Raw genomic sequence first — 26,667 nt, 5'->3', positions numbered from 1 at the left:
ACAGAGAGCGAGACAGACAGAGAGCGAGACAGACAGAGACTAACACTCAATGTCATCTCAGTTATTCCACGTGGTAATGGACAGCTGCAAAGGCTGTACCAACTACTTCATGATCCAGTGACATGGTCTTCATAGAGCGAAAACACTTCACATGAATTATAAGTGGTAAGTTAATATTTAAATAGCCAGTTAAAATGTATCTGCCCATTTGTAATGAATCCATGAGGAAACCTTTGTGTATGAAAGGGTCAAGGCAGATAAATTATACCGCACATGTTGGTGAAAAAAAAATATAACTTGAGCGCTCAATGTAACCTCATTCACATTCCCTATCTAGAAACGAATCTCTACGCTCCTCCTCCTTCATGCAGCCCTCCATTTTGTGACAGTGTGGTTCCAGGGGGACCGGAGGCTTTTTGTTGGAGTGGCCTTGGAGCCCCGGCCAAGGCTAGGGGGTGGTGACAGCAGGTCCAGCTGTCCCTACCTCTGCCCTCCCTCCATGATCCCAGGCACCAGGCAGCCAGCCAGGCCTGGATGAATGGAAGGATGGATACTGGAACAGGCCCCACTCGAGCCTGTAATCTGGCCACAGCACACTGGTGTACATGCATGGCATTCTAGAGCCAGCCCATGCTAGCTAGGGGCGGCCATGCAAGGCTAACTGCCCTCACCGTCGCTCTCTCTCTCTCTCTCTCTCTCTTGATCCGTCTCCTTCTCTCTCTGAAGGTAATGTCATGGAAGTTACTGTAGCTGCCCTCTCACCAGACATTTGCTTTAAGAGGAATTAATGATGAAGGCTTATAGCTTGTGTTTATATTCATCTACTCTGGCTATGACAAACACAACATCCAAACAACTCTGGATTCAACCAAGGGTTCAACAGAGAAAAGCACAAGAAACTCAAAAAAAAAGTGATCTTGAATACTCGAATACTAAAAAAGAAAAGAGAAAGAAAAAAAACGTCCCTTTCTCCTGCTACATAAATAAAGACCTAATGGAGCTGATGGCTTTGGATGGAAAGCGCTCATCCAGACCAGAGTGGTGGTAGTCAAAAATAAAACAGCTCTTGATATTAAGAAAACATAACACCAGGTCACATGGGCCTGTTATCAAACATAAATCATGAACACCCTAGAAAATGTTACCTACTTAATTTACCAACAAAATAAAATAATCATCAGTTTATAGGCAAACCCTAAAGTAAATGTGTTATCAAATCTGAACGACCTTCAAAACTAGCATATTAATGACCATACTGCGGCCAAATTACAACCACGGTTGTAAAAACAAAATTAAAACACAGCGAGCTGTTTCATTACCGTCTCTCCTCCATGGCACTGTACTAAAACGTCGTATTGTAACACCTCTCACCCACTACTTCAGAACACACAACCACTCGGTTCACCCTCTCCTGCAGGGAACTACACAGTAACACCCCCTCCTCTCTCCCTCCTCCATTACCTCCATGATGTCGACGTTGGTACGGCTCTCGTGGGGCTCGTTGTACTCGGTGTATTTGAGCAGGACCTTGTCCATGTCGGTGCTGGCGTACTGGAACAGCTTGTTGGAGTGGTTGAAGATGATGAGGGCGATCTCACAGTCGCACAGCACGCTCAGCTCATACGCCTTCTTCATCAGGCCAAACTTCCTCTTGGTGAACGTCACCTGCCAGGGGAGGGATGGTGTGGGTATATTAGAAGGTGGTAGAGAAGGGATGTTGTGGAGAAGGGCGGGGGGGGGGGGGGATTGGCAGGTGATATTGGGAAGGGGAGGGGAATATTTGGCATAGAAGGAAAGAGGGAGAACAATAACATGAGCGATACTGCAAAAGTAAAAAGGAATTTGTGGTACTGTATAACAATTGGTTGAACGTAATAAAAGTAGGAGGGAATATTTGAATAACAGTATCTTAGAGAACAGACTAGGTGTGAACAAACAACACATTACAGACAGCTAATTAAAGGTGACAACAGGGATGAGGCCCTGCAGTGTGTTGTGGTTCTGTTTAATACCACTCCCTTGGTTTTGAGGCATTTATGCAATGGGAGATTTGAGTTTGTTTTGCTGAGAGGAGAGGAGCAAGAGGAAGCAGATGCACGGAAAGGAACCACACAGGCAGATTCTACAGCTGCCATGTGAGACCTTCGATTGCTCGCGCTCTCCATCTCCCCTCTCCCTCTATAATTGCTTGAGCGCCCCCAAGTTGCACTGATGCCTCTCTGTGGGGCAGGAGCCAGTGCGTGCTCTCCCCTTGTCCTCCCCACGGTCTCAGTCTCCCTCTCTCTTTCATTTCCTCGTCCTCATTTTCTTTTCTCTCCCTCATTTTCATCTCTGCGTCGTTCTTGCTCACTCATTGCTTCCCGCTGCCACAAATCAAATTATATCGGGGTCGTATCCATGGGCAACCGCCTACCACCCCCTCCCTCAAACCCCATCACACACACACACAATCATCTCTGCGCGTGCACACACACACACACACACACAGAGCAGAACATAGAAACAAGGGGAGGAAAGTTCAGCGAGGACAATGGCAAGCCAGGCTCACAGAGCTGATAAACAATACTATTACAATGACTCTCATAACCAATTATAAGACGTTTATCACGAAGAGAAATACTCTGATTTGTCGGAGGCGTGAGGTACACCGAGTCTTCGACAACAATTAGTCTTGATCCTTCCTTCGACATGAATGCCAGGATAAACAAGCTGAACATAATTGACATTAAGAATAGAATTGGAAGTAACCAATGGCAACGAACGACAAAACAAGACATCCGCCATGAGACATGGCCGTGTCCTAACGAGCGTGGTTGTGTGGCGAGGAGAGGAGGAAGCCACAGTGACAACCACAACCTCCCCAGCTGCTCTACTTTCTGCACCTGCAATGTTTCAGAAGTGTTCATGGTCTCCGTAGCATTTGGCGTTCAGTTGATAATCCATTACTATGTAAAGTATTTGTGGTTCTCACGCTCTCTTTTCACATCATGTATTTCACTGCTGTTGAATTTCCGTCAGAGTCTATAGCCTTGGTGACGGGGCCAATCCATTAGTGCTATTGACAGTATCTTGTAATCAACATCTAGCAGGATGATGGTTCACCAATATTTCTCTCAACCTTTGACGAATCAACATAATGCTTGAATGCCTGAAGCATTTTGAGTCTCTGTGTGTGCTGCTCTATGAAAATGAGCACCTTTAAAGATTTACCAGGAGAAACTTAAGATGATTGTAGGACCTCAGGCCACCTAGTGTCTAAAACACTCAGGTTTTACTCAGCCAGGGACATTTTGGAGATGGCAGACGCATCACATACATTACTCAATAAGCTCAAATTAACCAAAATCCATTAATAACCAGTTGACTCATTATAGATTGATCATTTAACCTTTCATAGTTTTGGAAAAATACCGATATGATAGAGTTTCTACATACAAAGAAACATTATCCACACACACACACCTGTCTGTTCCGTTCGTCTGTAATCCTCTGTATTTGGATCTTTTTCCTTCCCATGGTTCCGGTCTGGCGGTGGGAGGGGCAGGGGGCGTGGCGAGGTCAGAGAGCACGGCTGTTCTGTGGAGGTGGTTGGTAGGTGCTTGGCTGTCGCACTCTTTCTTGTACACACTCTCTCTATCTCCCTCCGCTCCACCTGTCTGAGGCGGCAAGTCAAGGAGCTCTTACCCCTGCAGGAAATAATGAAGAAGAAAGAATGGAGCCACGTGGCGGGGCCTTCAGATCATGGTCTGTACAGTAGGCAGGTCATCCACTGGTCCTCTGAATTAGGATCCTCTTCCCCTCTTTACTGCAGGTGTGTTACTCCTGGAAAACAGAGAGCATCGGATCAGTATGAGATTCAGGAGAGGTATCATTCATGTACCATACCTGCCAATGTCCTTCAGAATCAACAATTGTCTTATCCTTTTAACCTGCACAGTACTCAGAGAAACCAAAGCGATGCATTTAAGTCAGGGTTCCTTTCGGACAAATTAGAAGCACGCTTCGAAAGAGCAGCCGCAGCAGTGGGGGGGAACTGAAGGATGGGGGAACCCTTCTCTTGGGGTTAGTGTTTCCATGGGGGCAAGTGAGCCTGGCGCACTGCGGAGTGGGAGCCCCTCAGGGGGGCCACAGGGAGGCTGTGCTGTGTCAGCTTTATTAGAGGCATCACCGACACATAACTGATCTGTTGGTTGCCTGCAGCAACTCGCTGCTTGCTCGACCTGACAAGCTGCATGCGATTCCCAATCGAAGGCAGAACCCGGCCCTATGGTCCAGTGAGGCTGCTCGCCACGAGTGGGCGGGACGCTAGTGCTCAGAGCTTCTGTTGCGTTTTGAAGTAGGCTCTTGGATTCAGTTAATGTTATCATTACCACTAGGTTTTGTTATCTAAACTGTGGTAATTTGGCACAGTTCCATGTTAGATAACACTCTGTGTCCCTTTAATATAAGGAAAAGGAGAGTATTTAAAAAATATTTAATTGAAGACAGAAAGGTCAAGGTCCAATCCGCAGTTGAAAAAATAACAAAGCTGCCACCCCATCTCTGTTTTGGTAAAAAGCTGAGGGATGGGATTGGATAAATGTCACCACTCTCAAATTCATAGAAAGAGCTATGGACCAACCATCTATAATAATCTAAATTATCGTTTTAACCATGTTGAGGCTATACAGTGTTAGTTTACATTTATAATGTTTACAAACATTGGAGTAAAAACAAGCTTATATGTGGGGTTGTGATGGGGTGTAACAGTTGAACACAACCCTTGAGGCATTTCTAAAGTTATATTATTTTATTAATCAATATACAGTGCCATGCGAAAGTATTCGGCCCCCTTGAACTTTGCGACCTTTTGCCACATTTCAGGCTTCAAACATAAAGATATAAAACTGTATTTTTTTGTGAAGAATCAACAACAAGTGGGACACAATCATGAAGTGGAACGACATTTATTGGATATTTCAAACTTTTTTAACAAATCAAAAACTGAAAAATGGGCCGTGCAAAATTATTCAGCAGCTTCAGTGAGGATCTCTGAATGATCCAATGTTGACCTAAATGACTAATGATGATAAATACAATCCACCTGTGTGTAATCAAGTCTCCGTATAAATGCACCTGCACTGTGATAGTCTCAGAGGTCCGTTAAAAGCGCAGAGAGCATCATGAAGAACAAGGAACACACCAGGCAGGTCCGAGATACTGTTGTGAAGAAGTTTAAAGCCGGATTTGGATACAAAAAGATTTCCCAAACTTTAAACATCCCAAGGAGCACTGTGCAAGCGATAATATTGAAATGGAAGGAGTATCAGACCACTGCAAATCTACCAAGACCTGGCCGTCCCTCTAAACTTTCAGCTCATACAAGGAGAAGACTGATCAGAGATGCAGCCAAGAGGCCCATGATCACTCTGGATGAACTGCAGAGATCTACAGCTGAGGTGGGAGACTCTGCCCATAGGACAACAATCAGTCGTATATTGCACAAATCTGGCCTTTATGGAAGAGTGGCAAGAAGAAAGCCATTTCTTAAAGATATCCATAAAAAGTGTTGTTTAAAGTTTGCCACAAGCCACCTGGGAGACACACCAAACATGTGGAAGAAGGTGCTCTGGTCAGATGAAACCAAAATTGAACTTTTTGGCAACAATGCAAGACATAACGTCTTGCATTGTTGCCAAAAAGTTCCATTTTGGTTTCATCTGACCAGAGCACCTTCTTCCACATGTTTGGCGTAAAAGCAACACAGCTCATCACCCTGAACACACCATCCCCACTGTCAAACATGGTGGTGGCAGCATCATGGTTTGGGCCTGCTTTTCTTCAGCAGGGACAGGGAAGATGGTTAAAATTGATGGGAAGATGGATGGATCCAAATACAGGACCATTCTGGAAGAAAACCTGAAGGAGTCTGCAAAAGACCTGAGACTGGGACGGAGATTTGTCTTCCAACAAGACAATGATCCAAAACATAAAGCAAAATCTACAATGGAATGGTTCGAAAATAAACATATCCAGGTGTTAGAATGGCCAAGTCAAAGTCCAGACCTGAATCCAATCGAGAATCTGTGGAAAGAACTGAAAACTGCTGTTCATAAATGCTCTCCATCCAACCTCACTGAGCTCGAGCTGTTTTGCAAGGAGGAATGGGAAAAAATGTCAGTCTCTCGATGTGCAAAACTGATAGAGACATACCCCAAATGACTTACAGCTGTAATCGCAGCAAAAGGTGGCGCTACAAAGTATTAACTTAAGGGGGCTGAATAATTTTGCACGCCCAATTTTTCAGTTTTTGATTTGTTAAAAAAGTTTGAAATATCCAATAAATGTCGTTCCACTTCATGATTGTGTCCCACTTGTTGTTGATTCTTCACAAAAAAATACAGTTTTATATCTTTATGTTTGAAGCCTGAAATGTGGCAAAAGGTCGCAAAGTTCAAGGGGGCCGAATACTTTCGCAAGGCACTGTATATTATTCAGTAAATATTATATAATTCAGTAAAGTGGGTGTAGCAACTGCAGATTGCCCCTTTAAACAGGGATTTATTTATTTATTTATTTTGCAATGTATTGCAATTTGTAACAACAAAAAGAGAGAGAACAGAGTACATGTGTGCATATAAATTCATGAATGAATGAACGAGCAGACCGCAACCCGGGAATGGCAACAGAGGCATGGACCATTTTAATTAAGCCCCACTACTACTACTATTTGTGGTTCAGCCTTAAAAATAGCTCTCTATATATACACATCCAGACTGTGTACTGTTCACACACACCCGCATGACAGTGGGAGCCGAGACATTGCATTAGAGTGAGTGCATCTGGAAAGCCTTGAGTGCAGTTTCAACACTACATCACCCACATTGTTTACCTGAGAGAATAGTAAAACCACTCCCTGATTAATGCCTGCTCTGCTTCCATTACCATAAAAAACAAACAGTGACGTGATAGAACGGGTTCTGTGTGTCTGTGTGTGCACGGACACATACTACACACACTTGCTTTTAGATGATGCAATTGCCTTCACGAAAGCAATGACTTCCCCATGAATTATGCACTACGTATTTGGCCTGGAGGAAGGACAATGGGAGGTCTGAGAAAAGGGTGTTATGCATGTCGTAATTGCTCTCTTAAAAATAAAGCCCTAACAAAAGAACTAGAGGCAGCTTCTGCGCTCGTTTTACATTGAAAATATGGAGGGGGTTGTATTAGGGCATTTCCATGGCAATGGAATTACTATTTTTCACTTTAAAATGTATGCCAAACAAAAACAATTGATTTCAAAGTTTAACAAAGCATTCAACTCAATGCACAAGGACTACTTTGAACAATTTACACAGAACATTTCACAAAAACACATTTACTGGAAGAACTGTGCAGATGCAACCTTTGGTAACATAATTACTGTAAAATCTCCCTCAGTTTTTCAGGCGACCACATTTGAGAAAAACTCTTAAATATCTGCTCCAATTAAGATGAAAAGATGTCTGCAGAAAGAATGGGGTGTCAGCTATGACATGATACCTTTAGTTTGAAAAATAATATTTTGGTTATTGAACTACAGTAGGTGAAGTGGATTTACATTTGGTAACAGAATTAAGGTAACATTCCCTGAACTGTACTTTATAAAAATGCATAATTATGGATATTAATATAATTCTCTTCATGGTAATGTATCCTGAATAGGTACACAAAAAAGGTAGAAATATGCAACATCCTTCTTTTGCATATTTGGGTATTATTGTAATGAGCACCGTCCCCAAACAAGACCACATTTGGTTGGTCCGGACCAGACCAAATCTGAAACAATCATAGGCGTCTATGTTTCACAAGTTTGGACATCACAGTACAGCACAGTAGAGTCGAGTACAGTACAGCAGAGCACAGTAAAGTAGATATGTTCAGTACAGTACATTCAATTATACTGTACTACTTTACTCTACTGTCCAAACTGGTGAAACAGACTTCTATGATTGGTTCAAATTTGGTCCGGTCAGGGCGGACTGACCAAATTTCGACATCCATGGACGTGCAATATTGGTCGGTGCCCAGTGGGTGAGGATGCTTGTTACAGTAAATGGAAAGAGGGTAGGTGTCAGTAACAGCCGGGAGAGGTGACATTAATGAGAGAGAGAGAGAGAGAGGAGAGAGGGGCAAGCCTTCTATGCCATCAAAAGGAACATAAAATTAGACATACCAATTAGGATATGGCTAAAAATACTTGAATCAGTTCTAGAACCCATTGCCCTTTATGTTTGTGAGGTCTGGGATCCTCTCACCAACCAAGAATTCACAAAATGGGACAAACACCAAATTGAGACTGCATGCAGAATTCTGCAAAAATATCCTCTGTGTACAACGTAAAACAACAAATAATGTATGCAAAGCAGAATTAGGTCGATTCCCGCTAATGATCAAAATCCAGAAAAGATACGTTCAATTCTACAACCATCTAAAAGGAAGTGAATCAGAAAACTTCCATAACAAAGCCATCACCTACAGAGAAATTAACCTGGAGATGGGCCCCCTAAGCAAACTGGTCCTGGGGCTATGTTCACAAACAGACCCCACAGAGCCCCAGGACAGTAACACAATTAGACCCAACCAAATCATGAGAAAACAAAAAAATAATTACTTAACACATTGGAAAGAATTACAAAAACAGAGCCAACTAGAATGCTATTTGGTCCTAAACAGAGAATAGACAGTGGCAGAAAATCTGACCACTGTGACTGACACAATATTAAGGACATCTTTGACTATGTACAGACTCAGTGAGCATAGCCTTGTAATTGACAAAGGCCGCTGAAGGTGGAAACTGTGCTGCACTTCCTAACCTCCTGCCAAATGTATGACCATATTAGAGACACATATTTCCCCTCAGATTACACAGACCCACAAAGAATTTGAAAACACATACAAATGTTCATAAACTCCCATATCTATTGAGTGAAATACCAGTGTGCAATCACAGTAGCAAGATTTGTGACCTGTTGCCACAGGAAAAGGGCAACCAGTGAAAAACAAACACCATTGTAAATTCAACCAATATTTATGTTTATTTTCCCTTTTGTACTTTAACTATTTGCACATCATTACAACACTGTATATAGACATAATATGACATATTAATTGTACATCTTTTATTGGTTTATTTCACTTTTGTTTATTATCTATTTCACTTGCTTTGGCAATGTAAACGTATGTTTCCCATGCTAATAAACCCCCTTAAATTGAAATTAAATTGAAAGAGAGGTTGTCCAGACTGTTTTTACAGCATTGCTTTGACCACCAGATGACAGAAAGAGAAAAAAAACAGTTATGATCTGAACATAGCAGTGTGCCAGTGGAAGGGAGGACAGTAGCAGGTGACCTAACTGTGGTTTGTGACTACTACGATTAACCATTTTAGCCAATTCAATTGCAGCAATTCCCTTACATATTTTTTAGTAATTCAGTTAATGATTTGGTAACAGAATTTCGAGTTTGAATCACTTAATAATTCATTAAACTTGATATCAGTAAAAACACTACAACTATTTGGGTCGGTCTTCCTTTACTTGTTACTTCTGTAAACTTTCATTATCCTCCCTCCTCATGAGGGAGATAAATAAGAAAATATCTTCAAGATACGAGGGTTTTTGGTAATGGAATTTCAAGGAACAAGTAGGGCTGTTGCGGTGACCATGTTACCGCCACACCGGCGGTCACGAATCACGAAGGCGGTCAAATTCCATGTGACTATCTAGTCATGGTAATTAGGCTTCTCCAAGCTCTAATGTTGCTGATGGTCATTAGTAGCCTACCAAACTTGCTAACTGCCTGTTACTCAGCACTCTATTGGTCCACTAATCACATTGTCATCAATGATGGCCTCTACTAAAAAGAGGAGGATCAGCTTTCTATAGGCTAGGCCTACTATTTGTATTTCTCAACTTCCTTAATATTAAGCACATTGCTTATATTTACAACAGGAGTATAGCCTGTCATGAAAATAAACCACAGGGAAAAGCATCCCCCATTCGCTATTTAAGTGCATAGATGACATGTATTTTTTCCCACTGCCTCTGTTTCAATACAGGTGCATGATAATAGTCCATTCTAAATCAAAACAAATTTCACACATATATTATTTAGTATATGTAAAGATGAGATTAAATCAAGAATAGTCTGATGGTTGACAATATTAGCCTATCACTTGTGAATTATATATTAACACTTGTGAATGATGCCGAGAAAAAGTAACAATACCTTTTTTTTGCAACATTTTCAAATCATAGTCGCACACCTCATGTAGCCTAGCCAATAGGCCTATATGTTTTAATAAGGTTTGTTTCACAAGGGGTGTAGAGCCTAACTGGCATACAATAAGCAGCACGTGAGTTTCAAATTTGGGGAAAATAATTTTCGCCATAAAAAAACTCACCTTTATAATAAAAGCATTACATGCATAAATTGCATTTGTGGTCACTTTTGATAATGGTGTTTTCCTCTAATGGAACATATGCGCTTATAGCCTACTGCCATATGCGCATTGCTGTGCTTATAATGTGAAGAAATAGCCTAATAGTTTATCAACATTTTAAGCTAAACGTTCTGATCTGTTGCATCAGCCACATTGCGTAAAAAAAAGTTTGGGGATGCTAGTGGTTGTATTAATTTGGGATCTATCGCATCCCACAACTGTCCCAGACTATGTTTGGAATATTTATTTCTCGCACAGAATAGGTCGACCTTTGCACTATGAAGAATAGTAGATTGACATAGGCTAGTGCTTTTGCTGTTCGTTAGGCCTACTCATCTTGTTTGCTGACAAAAAGTAAATGTGGACGCCATGGAGCACGCAGCACTCAGGGAGAAGGGCACAAAAGCATGGATTTTTTTTAGGCTGCATTATGGCCACATATAGGAATATATATATATTTCTTTCTTTCTTTGTTAACCACTCAACACAGAATAGCTGCATGTGCACACTCCCTCAAACTGTTTGGAGAAAATATCCTTTCTATTTTATTCAGCTTTGTTCAATTGTATTCTTCATACTATACAATAATGGCATGAAATTCTAAGCAAATCTTGTCTGCTAAATAAACTAGTGTAGGCCAAATCCATTTGGCATAGCCAGATCAGGACCTAACATAAGGACAACTCAGAGTATGCTATTGTGTCTTCTAAAATATACTACATTTTCTTCATATCATACTTCTTTAGACCTGTCTAAAATAAGGAAAACCCAGTTGCGAGCTGCCCAGTGACACGAGCCTACCAGACAAGCTAAATGTCTTTTATGCTCACTTTTAGGTAAGCAACACTGAAGCATGCATGAGAGCACCAGCTGTTCTGGATGACTGTGTGATCACTCTCTCCGTAGCCGATGTGAGCAAGACATTTAAACAGGTCAACATTCAAAGCCGCGGGGCCAGACAGATTACCAGGACGTGTACTCAAAGCATGCACGGATCAACTTGCAAATGTCTTCACTGACATTTTCAACCTCTTCCTGACCAAGTCTAATAGCTACATGTTTCAAACAGACCACCATAGTCCCTGTGCCCAAGAAAGCAAAGGTAACCTGCCCAAATGATTACCGCCCCGTAGCACTCATGTTGGTAACCAAGAAGTGCTTTGAAAGGGTGGTCATGGCTCACGTCAACACCATCATGACGGAAACCCCAGACCCATTCCAATTTGCATACCGCCCCAACAGATGATGCAATCTCAATCGCACGCCACACTGACCTTTCCACACTGGACAAAAGGAACACCTATGTGAGAATGTTGTTCATTGACTACAGCTCAGTGTTCAACGCCATAGTGCCCAAAGCTAAGCTAAGGACCATGGGACTCAACACCTCCCTCTGCAACTGGATCCTGGTCTTACCAGCCCCCAGCTGGTAAGGGTAGGCAACAACACATCTGCCACGCTGATCCTCAACACCGGGGCACCTCAGGGGTGCGTGCTTAGTGCTCTCCTGTACTCCCTGTTCACCCACGGCTGCATGGCCAAGCATGACTCCGTCATTAAGTTTTCCGACGGTGGTAGGCCTGATCACCGACAATGATGAGACAGCCTATAGGGAGGTCAGAGACCTGTCAGTGTGGTGCCAGGACAACAACCTCTCCCTCAATGTGAGTAAGACAAAGGAGCTGATCGTGTACTAAAGGACTACAGGCCCCCATTCACATCGACAGAGCTGAAGTGGAGCGGGTCGGGAAGTTTCAAGTAGTTTGGTGTCCATATCACCGACAAACTATCATGGTCCAAACACACCAAGACAGTTGTGAAGAGGACATGACAAAACCTTTTCCCCCCTCAGGAGACTGAAAAGATTTGGCATGGGTCCCCAGATCCTTAAAAGGTTCTACAGCTGCACCATCGAGAGCACCCTGACCGGTTGCATCACCGCCTGGTATGGCAACTGCTTGGCATCTTACCGTAAGGCGCTAGAGGGTAGTGCGTATAGCCCAGTACATCACTGGGGCCAAGCTTCCTGACATCCAGGACCTATGTACTAGGAGGTGTCAGAGAGAGGCCCAAAGAAATTGTCAAAGACTCCAGTCACCCAAGTCATAGACTGTTCTCTCTGCTACTGCATGGCAAGCGGTACAGTGCAGGCAGAAAAATGTGGTCGACAGGGTGCATGTTTTGGAATATTTTTTTCTTGCTTTTTTTCACTCTGTCATTTAGGTTATTATTGTGGAAAAACTACAATATTTTTGATCCATCCTCAGTTCTCCTACGCCAGCCATTAAACTCTAACTGTTTTAAAGTCACCATTTGCCTCATGGTGAAATCCCTGAGTGGTATCCTTCCTCTCCGGCAACCGAGTTAGGAAGGACGCCTGTATCTTTGATACACCATCCAAAGTGTAATTAATAACTTCACCATGCTCAAAGGGATATTCAATGTCGCCTTTACTTTTTTTCCATCTACCAATAGGTGCCCTTTCTTTGCGGGGCATTGGAAAACCTCCCTGCTCTTTGTGGTTGAATCTGTGTTTGAAATTCACTGCTCGACTGAGGGACCTTACAGATATTTGGATGTGTGGGGAATTCATGATAAAAAATCTTAAAACACTATTATTGCACGCAGAGCGAGTCCATGCAACTTATCATGAGACTTGTTCAGCAAATTTTTACTTCTGAACTTATTTAGGAGTGCCATAACAAAGGGGTTAAACATTTCTAAAAACCTAATTCCACTTTGGCATTATGGGGCATTGTGTGAAGGCCAGTGAAACACAATCTCAATGTAATCAATTTAAAATTCAGGCTGTAACACAACAAAATGTGGAAAAAGTCCAGGGATGTGAATACTTTGAAGGCACTGAAAGTTTTGATATTAGTTGGCAGGGGTCTTTACTTCAATATTATTAAGTTGATGTACGTCTAATACCTTTCAATCATTTTTCTGGTCAATGTTGTCCAATACCCTTTTCTCCATCTGTTGGACCAGAAATGAAAGAATTTGCTTATTCCAATTTTTGGGGATGGAAAAATGGTTAAAAAAAAAATACACTGCTCAAAAAAGAAAGGGAACACTTAAACAACACAATGGAACTCCAAGTCAATCACACTTCTGTGAAATCAAACTGTCCACTTAGGAAGCAACACTGATTGACAATAAATTTCACATGCTGTTGTGCAAATGGAATAGACAACAGGTGGAAATTATAGGCATTTAGCAAGACACCCCCAATAAAGGAGTGGTTCTGCAGGTGGGGACCACAGACCACTTCTCAGTTCCTATGCTTCCTGGCTAATGTTTTGGTCACTTTTGAATGCTGGTGGTGCTTTCACTCTAGTGGTAGCATGAGACGGAGTCTACAACCCACACAAGTGGCTCAGGTAGTGCAGGTCATCCAGGATGGCACATCAATGCGAGATGTGGCAAGAAGGTTTGCTGTGTCTGTCAGCGTAGTGTCCAGAGCATGGAGGCGCTACCAGGAGACAGGCCAGTACATCAGGAGACGTGGAGGAGGCCGTAGGAGGGCAACAACCCAGCAACAGGACCGCTACCTCCGCCTTTGTGCAAGGAGGAGCTGGAGGAGCACTGCCAGAGCCCTGCAAAATGACCTCCAGCAGGCCACAAATGTGCATGTGTCTGCTCAAACGGTCAGAAACAGACTCCATGAGGGTGGTAGGTATGAGGGCCGGACGTCCACAGGTGGGGGTTGTGCTTACAGCCCAACACCGTGCAGGACGTTTGGCATTTGCCAGAGAACACCAAGATTGGCAAATTCGCCACTGGCGCCCTGTGCTCTTCACAGATGAAAGCAGGTTCACACTGAGCACGTGACAGACGTGACAGTCTGGAGACGCCGTGGAGAACGTTCTGCTGCCTGCAACATCCTCCAGCATGACCGGTTTGGCGGTGGGTCAGTCATGGTGTGGGGTGGCATTTCTTTGGGGGGCCGCACAGCCCTCCATGTGCTCGCCAGAGGTAGCCTGACTGCCATTAGGTACCGAGATGAGATCCTCAGACCCCTTGTGAGACCATATGCTGGTGTGGTTGGCCCTGGGTTCCTCCTAATGCAAGACAATGCTAGACCTCATGTGGCTGGAGTGTGTCAGCAGTTCCTGCAAGAGGAAGGCATTGATGCTATGGACTGGCCCGCCCGTTCCCCAGACCTGATTCCAATTGAGCACATCTGGGACATCATGTCTCGCTCCATCCACCAACGCCACCACAGACTGTCCAGCAGTTGGCGGATGCTTTAGTCCAGGTCTGGGAGGAGATCCCTCAGGAGACCATCCGCCACCTCATCAGGAGCATGCCCAGGCGTTGTAGGGAGGTCATATAGGCACGTGGAGGCCACACACACTACTGAGCCTCATTTTGACTTGTTTTAAGGACATTACATCAAAGTTGGATCAGCCTGTAGTGTGGTTTTCCACTTTAATTTTGAGTGTGACTCCAAATCCAGACCTCCATGGGTTGATAAATTTGATTTCCATTGATCATTTTTGTGTGATTTTGTTGTCAGCACATTCAACTATGTAAAGAAAAAAGTATTTAATAAGAATATTTCATTCATTCAGATCTAGGATGTGTTATTTTAGTGTTCCCTTTATTTTTTTGAGCAGTGTATATGCCTTCATTTCTAAAACTTATAGACTCTTACTGTTCATTTGACACCCAATTTGACATGCTCCTATAAACTTCACGTGTGTGCTCATGGGTCCTTTTTGATGGAAATGCCCATGATATACTAGCAAACAGGAGAAACTCTGGAGGGGGGGGGGGGGGGGGGGGGGGGGGGGGTGTTATATTTGCCAAAGACTGTAGAAGAGACAGGTTTGTACTGAAAATACTCAAACAGAAAACACTTTTGGGTTATGTAATACACTCAAATAGTAGAGGACTAGTGAGGGAGCAGCGCACGACTCCTGCCATTGGAACACTGGTCTACAGTTCAAAGACAGCGTTCAGTGGGATTTGTTTTGGGCTGCGGGCCGGTCACACATGAAAAGGCTGCTTTATCTGCCCGGGTGTTCAAGCCTCAACCTTTTACCTTTCATGCAGCGGGAGTCAGCCTCCCATGTCTGATGTCAGGTAGAATCTCTCCTCTCACATTGAAGGCAGAGGGCCTGGAGAGTGTCTACTGACTGACTGACTGAAACTGGGGGGGAGATACTTTAGACAAGGAACAGATTAACACCGATAAAAGCTATTCTGCAGTGGTCCTTGCATTGAGCCCTGAGGAACCCCCTAAAATATATGCAATTTGTATCTGTATTGTTGAAGATAGTGTGCAGTATACTAAAATATCAACAGCTACACTACATGGGCAAGATCTTTGATCTTTGCATGTAAGATCAGAACCGTAAGGCACTCACGACAGAATAATCCATAAAATAAGATGCAAAATTGTGCGTCATTTGTGTGTAAGTTCAGCAAATCTGTTGCTGTTCTTTCAAACATTTCAGAGGACCACCTCCTGTTCAGCCTGAGGGAGCAGAGCCATTGGCTAAAAGGTGGTGCAACACAGTAGGAGCCACAGCGTTGCACAGAGTTTCCACCACCTTATTCATCCTGCTGCATGTGTCATAGCCTACAGTGCCATAGGCACAGGGGTCACGACTGAGGCATGACGTATAGCACAAACAACAATTGCATGCCCCAGCAGCAGGGCATATGGGCAGAGAGATGTGTGTTGGAGAGGTTTTGTGCATGTGTGTATGTCCTTCTGTCAATGCATACAGTGGGGCAAAAAAGTATTTAGTCAGCCACCAATTGTGCAAGTTCTCCCACTTAAAAAGATGAGGCCTGTAATTTTCATCATAAGTACACTTCAACTATGACAGACAAAATGAGGAAAAAAAATCCAGAAAATCACATTGTAGGATTTTTTATGAATTTATTTGCAAATTTTGGTGGAAAATAAGTATTTGGTCACAAACAAACAAGCAAGATTTCTGGCTCTCACAGACCTGTAACTTCTTCTTTAAGAGGCTCCTCTGTCCTCCATTCGTTACCTGTATTAATGGCACCTGTTTGAACTTGTTACTAGTATAAAAGACACCTGTACACAACCTCAAACAGTCACACTCCAAACTCCACTATGGCCAAGACCAAAGAGCTGTCAAAGGACACCAGAAACAAAATTGTAGCCTGCCCCAGGCTGGGAAGACTGAATCTGCAATAGGTAAGCAGCTTGGTTTGAAGAAATCAACTGTGGGAGCAATTATTAGGAAAACTTGCACAATTGGTGGCTGACTAAATACTTTTTTGCCCCACTGTATATGCATGTATGTATGACTGTGTGTCAGCCTGTCAGTGTAGTCGGCTATACATGTGTAAAGCTATCAATTGTGTATAAATATATACACACAGACACTCTTTGTAAGTTGGATCAGAGCACCCTGGGTCACAGAGATAACAGTCAGTGGTGGGGGCTGCTGGAGTCAGGCCAGAGCACTGCTGAGAAATCCATCACCTTTCCCACTCAGCACCAGAGCCTGCCAGGACTGACCACAGTCTGCTCATAACAAACACAGCTACTCTATAGTTAGGAAACTGTTACTTACACCCAAAACAGGAGAAAACTAACCTTTAAAATTAAGTTACCTCTCATTGGCAGCTACTTAAGAGTGGGTTTTGTTTTGTTTTATGTAAACAGATCTGTTTATTGAGAGCAGTTACAAGCTTTGCTGTGTATATGCTTACGTTGCCTTGTTGGCAGACATCACCAATATCAGGAGAGTCACCTACAGCTCAGGTTTCTTTGAGAGCAGGCAAAATCTCCCTCTCTGGCTGCATGGGGCTACGGTCTCTGTGGAGGCTATCAACAAGACAGAGCTCTCTCAGTTTGTGGTCCAGGCAAATCAATACTTATATTCAGTATCACCATGGTCACCCGAGCGAGGGTAAAGGTAGAATCCCTTCTGACTGTATGAACGATAAAATAGTAGATGATGGATGACAGTCTGGCTGCGCCATACAAATGAAATTGCTACTCAGAATTGAATAAAATTCAATCAAACCAGAGTGCCACCACGGTTTTGCGTATAATCATTGCAATCCACACCTGAGGCATGGAGGCCACCTGAACAGAGGGACAGGAGTCTGATTAGTTTGCCATTCATTGGGGCAGACATATCCACAAACGCAGGCAGTAACTGGGCTACTGATCTCTCTCTCATCCTGCCCAGTGGGACTCTGTGCTTTCACCCCAACCTTGGGCTGTAGTCCCAGCACCAGCTGTGGGATATTTACAGCCTGTTGCCTCATGTTCCGGCACTGCCATTCCGCAAGGCGGGTCCACTTCCACTCTGCCTGTTGACTGACCTCTTGTTTGGTTAGACGGGTGTGCATTGTGGCTTATTACCGAAGTATTCAGTGTGAAGGTGAATCTGTGTGAGTGATATGGTGGAGAAATGGTTGGTGGTGAGCTTGGATTATTTTTAGGAGAGGAAGGAAGGATGGGGGCTGGACCTGGGTCTGCGATTTGGCTTGTGCCTGTGTTCATGCTGCCAAATCTGGCAGAGGAATATGCCCCCCCTCCCTTCTCTTCATCAATCGTAGGGTGGGTTTTTGGTGAGGGGTTAGCTGCAGTGCAAGAGCAGCACTTCTAGAAGGGGATGGGAAATTGGAGGAGGTTGGACAGGTATGGGACGGGCGGTAAAAGAGATCTGCGCTCCTCGGCTCGTGAATCATGTCCCCGCTGCCAGTCATGTCAATACTGCAGTTTACCCCAACAACAAACACACACGATACCCAAAGACACAACCTCAAAGCACCTAACTGTCACGGAACTACCGCCACCACACATACAACGAATCACAAACTCCTACAACGAATCACAAACTCCTACACAAACAAGTTTGCCTTCTGCGACACTCTCACTTAACTGTGCACAAAAACACACATTCATATGCACAAAGAGGGCCACAAGACTGGTGTAGTCAGGTTTGTTGTTGACAGAGGCTTGTCTCTGTCACCACGTTATTAGTGTGGCGATGTGGTTTGACCTGTCAGGTGACATCACAGACTCACGCACAAACAGGACCACACCCACTCACCCAGCCCTGGGAGTTGGAAACTGCTCCCATTCGCCTGGAACACTCCTGGGCCATGCCAGAACAAAATAAACACAGGTTCCTGGGTAGAGTAAAGTATCTCTTGCTGCTTTCCACAGGTTCTTCCACCAGTATGTCTCTAATGAGAATACTCAACCCATCATCTTTCTCTTTATTCTCAGCCTTTCGGTTGGTGAAACCTAAAGGATGCCCCTCCCCCCCAACACTTCCCTTTCACCTCGCATGAGGGCCAACCAGCGCTGAAGGTCTGTGAGAGAAAAACACCCTCCAGACAAAACACTGACGACATCAATGTGACATTAGGGAAGAGGGTGTGTGTGCGCAGGTCTGTGTGTGCAAACGTTGGTTGTCGTCACCAGTCGAACATGTTCTGTCAATGAGGCCTCGGAACAGAGCTAGACAGACAAGATCAAGATAGATGACTGTACTTAAGTGCCAGTCAACTATCACTAAATAGTATCACGTTTGTTTATTTTTAAGACTACAGGTGAGTGGGTGTTGGAATGTCTTGGTTCAGCCTTATGTTGAATTTGAAACCATTTTCCTGCTTTTTTAAGTCATTAGTAATAAAAGCTAATGTACATATAAACATGACAATGAGTCTGTAAATACTCAACAGCGCACCAAACCTTGTGATGTTGTTTTCAGGAGATTACCCGTCTTTAGCACAACTCTACGTATAGAAGGACCTTGCAATGCGTTTCCCAAACATGTGGTTATTTTTTGGTTAGACAACCAAGGTTCTTCGACTAACCTCATTTGAAGAGTTCAACCTACTTACACTGTATCATGCATGTTCTTATGCACCTGCAGTGACACTCACAAGATTTCTCATAATTCTGTTATTCTTCATAGGAACATTTGAGGCTGCATGATCATTAGCAGGGCCTTTTGCTCAGAAGTATCTGATCAGTGACTTTATTAAGCGTGCTACATGAATATAATTAAAGGAAGTAAAATTGACATGTCTTGGAAAAACTCAACTCATTTTCGGTTAGCGTCTCAAACCACTATTGAAAACAGACTTGCAGTGAGCAGCCAATTGCAATGGAAAATTGGAGTTAACTAACCACACTTCACAGATCAGTAGCTTGAAAGAGTTATTCTTCTCACAGTTATGCGAGTCACGAAAGAACAGACAAAAATAAAACGATAATGTAAGGCCATATTTCATAACATATAAGCACAATGCTAACATTTTAAAAAATGTAAATAAATTAAAGCATACCCTTAGGCTATTACTGTATGTAGACGGATGAAAACTGGCTACCTAAAATCTATCAAATAAACCAAAATGTCACTTAGGCCTACTGAGTCACATGAGCTGCTGTAGAAGAAGTGGGGAATTCACAAGGCTTTACCAAACCACCAGTATGGAAACTGTTAATAGTGTTGGCCCCACTGTGTGGTTGACAGTGAAGCACAGGCCACACAGTAAGTCACCTCACAGTCTGACATCTGCCTCGTAAAGTCCTCAGGATGTGCACTAGCCTCCTATACTGATTACTAAACCACAAAAGCAAAACATAAAACACAGTACCCCGAACGTGTGGCTGTTCTGTGAAAGAATATGCTGAAAGCACAGTCTTACAGTAATATTATTCCACCAAGACAACTTTTTTTTCATTAGAACTTAAGCCAGAAGAGAGGTCTCAGACTGTGCTCAGGAGGGACAATTTTCTGTTTAAATTCATTAGGCATTTAGCTGGAGCAACATTTGAGTGAATGCAACAAATCTTATATGAAAATGCAATGCTGGTATTGGTTGCCCTTACCCTTAGCTGATCCGTAGACCGCAGTCAAAAATCAGAGGAGCAAGTTTAAAAAGACTCTTTAAAATAGGCAGAAAACATCAGCAAGCACTCTGAATTGAATCCAAAAGACTCTGTTACAGTGGCACCCAGAGCATTCTAAGTCAACGTTCAGGCATATTCCCAGTGAGAGGGGTCCAAACAAAGTGTGGTGTGTCCTGTCTTGCGCATGACTGGAGAAATGACAACTGCAGCAGAGACTTCACACTGGAGACCCCCTCCCCATACTCACCTTCCCTCTGGACAACAACCCTCCCCTCCATCCCCTGGACAACAACAGACCCCCTCCCCCTCAGTCAACCCCCTCGCTATCATACTCTTCCCAGGTCACCCTTTGCCCTAATACGCAGTCAGGCTCTGTAGTTTGCCAGATCCTCTATACCCCCTGCCCCCCCCCCCCCCCCCTCCTATTCCCTGACCTGTACACATGTGTACATTCTCCCTTCAAATTCACAAGCTGCTTTAAGTGCAGTGGCAGCTGCCCCTACACACCTTTTGTTCCAACAGCCCCTCTCCCCCTACCCCCTGTCACCTCCTCACACATGCTCAGCTGTTGAAAGGTTGGGCCCACCGGACTAGTGCTGATCTATGCAGACCCAAATCTGTAGATGTTCTGAAATGGTCTTTTGACCTACCCATCTTTTTTTTTTTTTACACATGTTGGTTGTAGTCACATAGTTTGCCTCAAATTGCTAGTGTGTCATACAAGAAGGCAAAACGTTCAAGGATACGACTGAAGGCTCTGACTTGACTAGGTATAATCTCACAATCAGGTCCACTTAAAAACTGGAAAAGTGGAGAAATCCACATGAGAGTTGAGAAGTGATGCCACATGTACAAGTTGTCATTTGTGGCCGTTTCCAAGAATGACTCTGCTTCCCAAGGAGTAAATCTCAGGCTGTGCCCTTTCATGACCTTTGAATCTCTGAGGGGGTCGAGAGGGTGTGGGAAATGTGAGGCTGTTGAACAGTTGTGTCATTGAGTTTCCACAAAACACAGCAAATATCTTTATGGGTAAAGGCATGTCTATGTCCAGAAACCAACTGGATAACAAAGGGTTGAAATTCCGAGGAGCAATCTCGTCTTGAAGCAATAACTTATATGGATACATCTGAGGGAGGGAAAAAAATGGCTCCCTTTGAGTATCGGAGAGGAAATCTGCACATGGATGGGAAAAATGCACAACAGCCCTAAACACAACAAGACACTTTGAGGACACAATTACTTCAACAAGAAAACACCAGTGATTGGTAATGGCCTTATCTCGCTGCCCCTCTCCAGGTTTTTTCCTTCCTCCCCCTTATCGTCTATGTGCTAGCAAGGCAGCCTGGGGCTCTCCATGTTGAACACATTGTGTTGGCCAACAGCCTAATAAGGGGATCCATGTGACTGCCTCCTCTCTTCCGGTGACTAATGTGAACGCTGCCCAGGACTGTGTGGTGCTGCTGGCCCACGTGTGGTGGTAGAGTACGGGCATCAAGAAGGGAGAGGGATGGTGATGGTAGAGCTGCATTATGGAGAGTATTAAAGAACGAAGGCATTGATTTTTTTTCCCTGAAAAAAAGTCACAATACCACATGGATCATTGAATTATCATGCTGGACTGTAGTGATGGGGGGAAAATAGACAGTTACATATCGGGATATTCTTTTTGCCGATATATTGTATTGTTTTGACAATATCGCAATATTATTTTTGCACTAGTTGGCTGTACCTGTACCAAACCAAATGTATCCTTTTTTCAAAACTCTCGCTTGTCCCGCTGCAGAAGACATATGGTGAGCAATATGTTTGGAACGTCGAATCTCAGTAAAGTCATAGTATCAAATAGCAATACATATAGAATCACCATACATATCGTATTGGCACCTAAGTATCATGATGATATCGCATTGTAAGGTCCCTTGCGATACCCAACTATACTGGAAGGGATATTTTGTTTTAGAAAAGGACATGTAAATAAACCTCCATAGAGCTCTTATACCTCTCTGTGCTGGACAGCTGCTTACCCTAGGAGTCCAGATTCACTTCGTTCAGGGTCCACCCAGGGAGAAAGTGGATACTACTTACACTAGTGTTGACAGTATACCACAAATTCAGTACTTTTGAGATACAAAAAATATATAATTGTTTGGTTCTAGAATTTTTGTTTTGTGCGGTACTTCTGTCAAAATGTGTTTCACGTGATAGACAGACTTGATCCTTTCAAATCAGCACACGAAGCGCAGCCCCTTTAATAAAGCAGGTTCTTTGCGCTATGGCTTTAGAGCACACAGTAAAGCACCTGCTCCACATACTCATTCATTGCTAGAGCTGTCTGGGCTGCATAGCTCCCCACTCGTGCTGCACAGAAGTTAACACACTTGAATAATGCAACACAGCATGTAGAAAATGTTGAAACTGTTCATTACTGTTCACAAAACAATGTCCATAAAGGCTAGAACCCTTCTAGCTTAGGCTACAGCTGAATTCACTACCCTAGTACTTTGTTTGTGATAACCATAATGCAAAATATGCTGATTTTAAAGCTGATTGCAACCCCCAAAAATATTAATTCACTTTGTCTCCCTCGCCACCAAAAACCTCATTCACTTATTCGTCTCCCTTGCCTCCCGTCTGGTTTACACTACCATAGCCACAAAGTCAGATTCCACAGCCACATTCTGTCTCAGCAAATGACCTCATTCAATTTCTTCAAGAAGCAGCACACACTTTTATAAAAAAGAGATCTTCATATTCTTTATTGTACCGATCAGTACAATAAAGTAATGTTCTCCTAGCAGTTGCCAATAAAATAAGTGTGTAGCCCCATGAAATCAACTAAAACAAGCTCAATAACTCAATGCATGCACACACTTGTTGAATAATATGCATTCACCTGTACTGTGAAGACCCACGCTTGATTGATCTTCATTTACCCTGTTTTACCATGTTGTTTTGTAGTTAGATTGTTCTTACCAAAGTCAAATTGATTGTATCATTGACTGCATTAATGCATACTTTAACAAACATCTGCAAATATATTGCTGAACTCAAAAGATGCCCAACGATTGAACAGAGCAGGAGCCGAGTTTCTGTCTGAATCAAGTGCCATTCTGTGACTTAGCTAATATGCATACCTTTTTTTGCTATGGTACCGTTTTGGAATTTAGTATCGTGATGGTACCGAGTATTGTGATACTAACCCTGGTATCGGTATCAAAGTCAAAATTCGGGTATCCTGACAACACTAACTTACAAAGTACACTTTTAAAATAAAATAACGGAATAGAAATTGAACCATGAAAGGTGCGTCTTTAGAAGGAACTCTCTGCTCTAACAGCATAATAGGAAATTCAAGGATGCTTTATTTAATACAAGCCCATTTGGTACTCTCTTTTTAAATGACTAATAGATTTGTGAACAAACATGATATGCTTTCAAGTGTTTGACAATGAATACCCTAATTATGCAAATCTGCTTCCTTCTCAGGGACTACATAAAAAAACTAAATGACAAAGAAACTGCAGTACAGCGTTTTAATTTCGTGACAATTGATATTACAATTGTGTCAACCATAACAACAATAACTTTTCAGTAAGATGTGAAAACAATGTTCTCTAATGCATTATTATAGGAGAATAATCTTCCGGGTAAAAGTAGTAAACCCTGAAACTCTGACCTGAGGTCTGATGTGAGACTTGACAGACATTCCTTCAGGGTTTGACCATTCAGCACAATTGTCAGTCCTAGGTGGCAACAGCTGCCACCAAGATATTTGGGGATTCTCAAAAAGAAGATGCCAACACATCCGACCCACTTTACCCTAATCAGCCTTACAACATCATTAACATTTAGCAACTAATATGATCTCATGAATATCAACAGTGCTTGGAGAGACAACCAAAGGACTTGACCCAAATTCTCTGAACAAGTCTACTGTCCAACAACAACAGCATGGATTTATGTTAGTGGCCTTCCCTGAGAGCCTTGAAGGCATTCTCCTAATCAGGGGAAATTTGGTATCTCCCAGCCCTGGGAGCTGTCACAGCTAAAGGGTAGAGGTCAAGAGGAGTGAGACGAGTCCTAACAGACGCGGCAACCTGTTCCCTTCAGCCACGCCTCGCTCAGCTGCCACCACAAAGGTCCCCTGCCTTCACACAGAGGCAGCCGCCAGAAACGACACTCGGAGACTACCACACAGCAGAATGACCAACCTGGGAGGCGCCAGACATTTAGTCTAGGCTGAGACAGAATGAGACATAACGTTTATACTCAAAGGTTTATCAACAGGATGTTGTTTTGATTGTGAACAGATTAGGACATTTCAATAAAACCAATGCCTGTGGTCTCATTATTTTGTAAAGACAAATAATGGAATCAATGTAAGTTGTAAAATCATGATATCGGCTTAAATTGAGCATTTGATGTTGAATATCTGTATGAAATCTACTACAGCCTTGAGAATAAACATGATCACTGGATAAAAAAAAGTGACAAAAACAAGAAAGGCTCCCGAGTCCACATTTGAATCTATGGTGATGGGTATTAGGCTTGTGCGGTATACCTTATACTGGGGTATTTGGAAATAGCCACAGGATGGTTCTTCAATATCGTTGAAAAACAATTTCTTTTAAGTTTTTCAATTAGATTTTAATATTTGTAGCAATTTTTTTTGTAAATACCTGCAGTCAGCTTGTGCAATGCTTTAGGAGATAAAGCAGGTCGCGTTCTTCATTTTACCTTTCACATTATTTTATTTTATGAAGCTTACCTTAGGTCCCCAAAACAGTTGAGCTAGTTATGTGTTTGTAAGTAGCACAACTGGAGAAAGCGGGAGCAGGTGAGTCCAGCTGTGTATTGATAGGGGTCGTGTTTTACATTGAAAGTCAGTGTTTTTTAAAAACTTTAATAGAGTGATCAGGGACGTGCATCTATAGTTTTCCTCCACAGAAAATATATTAGTGCAACACATTCAACAGAAAATAGCTTCATTTTCATCAGATGACAACAGAAGTGCAAAGCCATTTGGCTGGCAGCCACACAAGTAAATGAGCTTACAATGAAAAAGCTAATGTATTTTTGCCAAAACAATGCATGGCCATCATATTTGTAATGTTTAGGCCTATCATATAAAGAATGTAGTCAATACATTTCCTAATGTTTTGCTTAAAGATAATCTTGCATTTTACTAGAGAAAAATTGGTTGGCTTCACATCAGTCAGGGCGCTGTCTGCTGATAAAATGCCCATCTGTGAATTGTCATCCAAGTTAAGAAGTGCAACTCAAGCACAAAATTTGTCTGATGGCTAGCAGAAATTACAACAAGAAACATTTTAGATCAACATTTACAAAACACAGCATGATATTTTTGCGTTATATTTTTTTCCTGCGTGGAAAATGCAGAATTATGCTTTAACACAACCTTTCATTTTAACTTGTTATGTAAGTAAGTGGCTGAATTAATAAGGTGACCAGGCATCATATTATTTTATCTTTCTGCCGTGTTTGAGAAGTCAAAGCTCTTTGGATAAGATATTTGTACATCTGCCATCTTAAATAAGAATTTATTCTTAACTGACATGCCTAGTTAAATAAAAGGTTAATTAAATCAAATAAAACAATCTTGATTTCCTTGCGTTTTTTTATCCTCTCCATTCGTGACCTGTCTGCTCCTGCCCCCTCTTCTCTGAGCAGAGCAGGCAGGCCCGTTGCGCTAGCGACTCCAGACAGACACAGTGTGTAGACATGCTGCTTGAGAGACAGTACTGTTCTTCCTTCAGACAAGCATGCATCAAAACATTTTCATATGCACAATGTCTCTTCTTCACATTCGCTTGTAAAATGTCCAAACTCACCAAAAACAACATTCGGTAGCTCGCTCTCACACACACACACACACACACACACACATATATATATACAGTGCCTTGCGAAAGTATTCGGCCCCCTTGAACTTTGCGACCTTTTGCCACATTTCAGGCTTCAAACATAAAGATATAAAACTGTATTTTTTTGTGAAGAATCAACAACAAGTGGGACACAATCATGAAGTGGAACGACATTTATTGGATTTTTCAAACTTTTTTAACAAATCAAAAACTGAAAAATTGGGCGTGCAAAATTATTCAGCCCCTTTACTTTCAGTGCAGCAAACTCTCTCCAGAAGTTCAGTGAGGATCTCTGAATGATCCAATGTTGACCTAAATGACTAATGATGATAAATACAATCCACCTGTGTGTAATCAAGTCTCCGTATAAATGCACCTGCACTGTGATAGTCTCAGAAGTCCATTAAAAGCGCAGAGAGCATCATGAAGAACAAGGAACACAC

General features: G+C 42.7%; 1 protein-coding gene across 11 annotated transcripts in view; it reads right to left on the bottom strand.

Annotated features, from left to right (window-relative positions):
• Positions 1 to 26,667, bottom strand: part of LOC110487398 (myocyte-specific enhancer factor 2D homolog) — a 76,544-nt gene that overhangs the window by 36,796 nt on the left and 13,081 nt on the right. For 10 of the 11 annotated variants that reach the window (XM_036945942.1, XM_036945952.1, XM_036945920.1 and 7 more), the window contains exons 2-3: positions 3,463 to 3,822; positions 1,462 to 1,665 (exon numbers count right to left, since the gene is read on the bottom strand). In XM_036945942.1, the coding sequence (XP_036801837.1) occupies positions 1,462 to 1,665; positions 3,463 to 3,516 (258 nt within the window). In that variant the 5' untranslated portion in view covers positions 3,517 to 3,822. Of the gene's footprint in view, positions 1 to 1,461; positions 1,666 to 3,462; positions 3,823 to 20,318; positions 20,584 to 26,667 lie in introns of those variants that run through there. The other variant, XM_036945904.1, reaches the window with a different exon arrangement.

The sequence above is a fragment of the Oncorhynchus mykiss genome, chromosome 2 (genome assembly GCF_013265735.2).
Source record: "Oncorhynchus mykiss isolate Arlee chromosome 2, USDA_OmykA_1.1, whole genome shotgun sequence".
NCBI lineage: Eukaryota > Metazoa > Chordata > Actinopteri > Salmoniformes > Salmonidae > Oncorhynchus > Oncorhynchus mykiss.
Note: the sequence above shows the minus strand (reverse complement) of the source record. Positions and strands in the feature narration are given on the sequence as shown.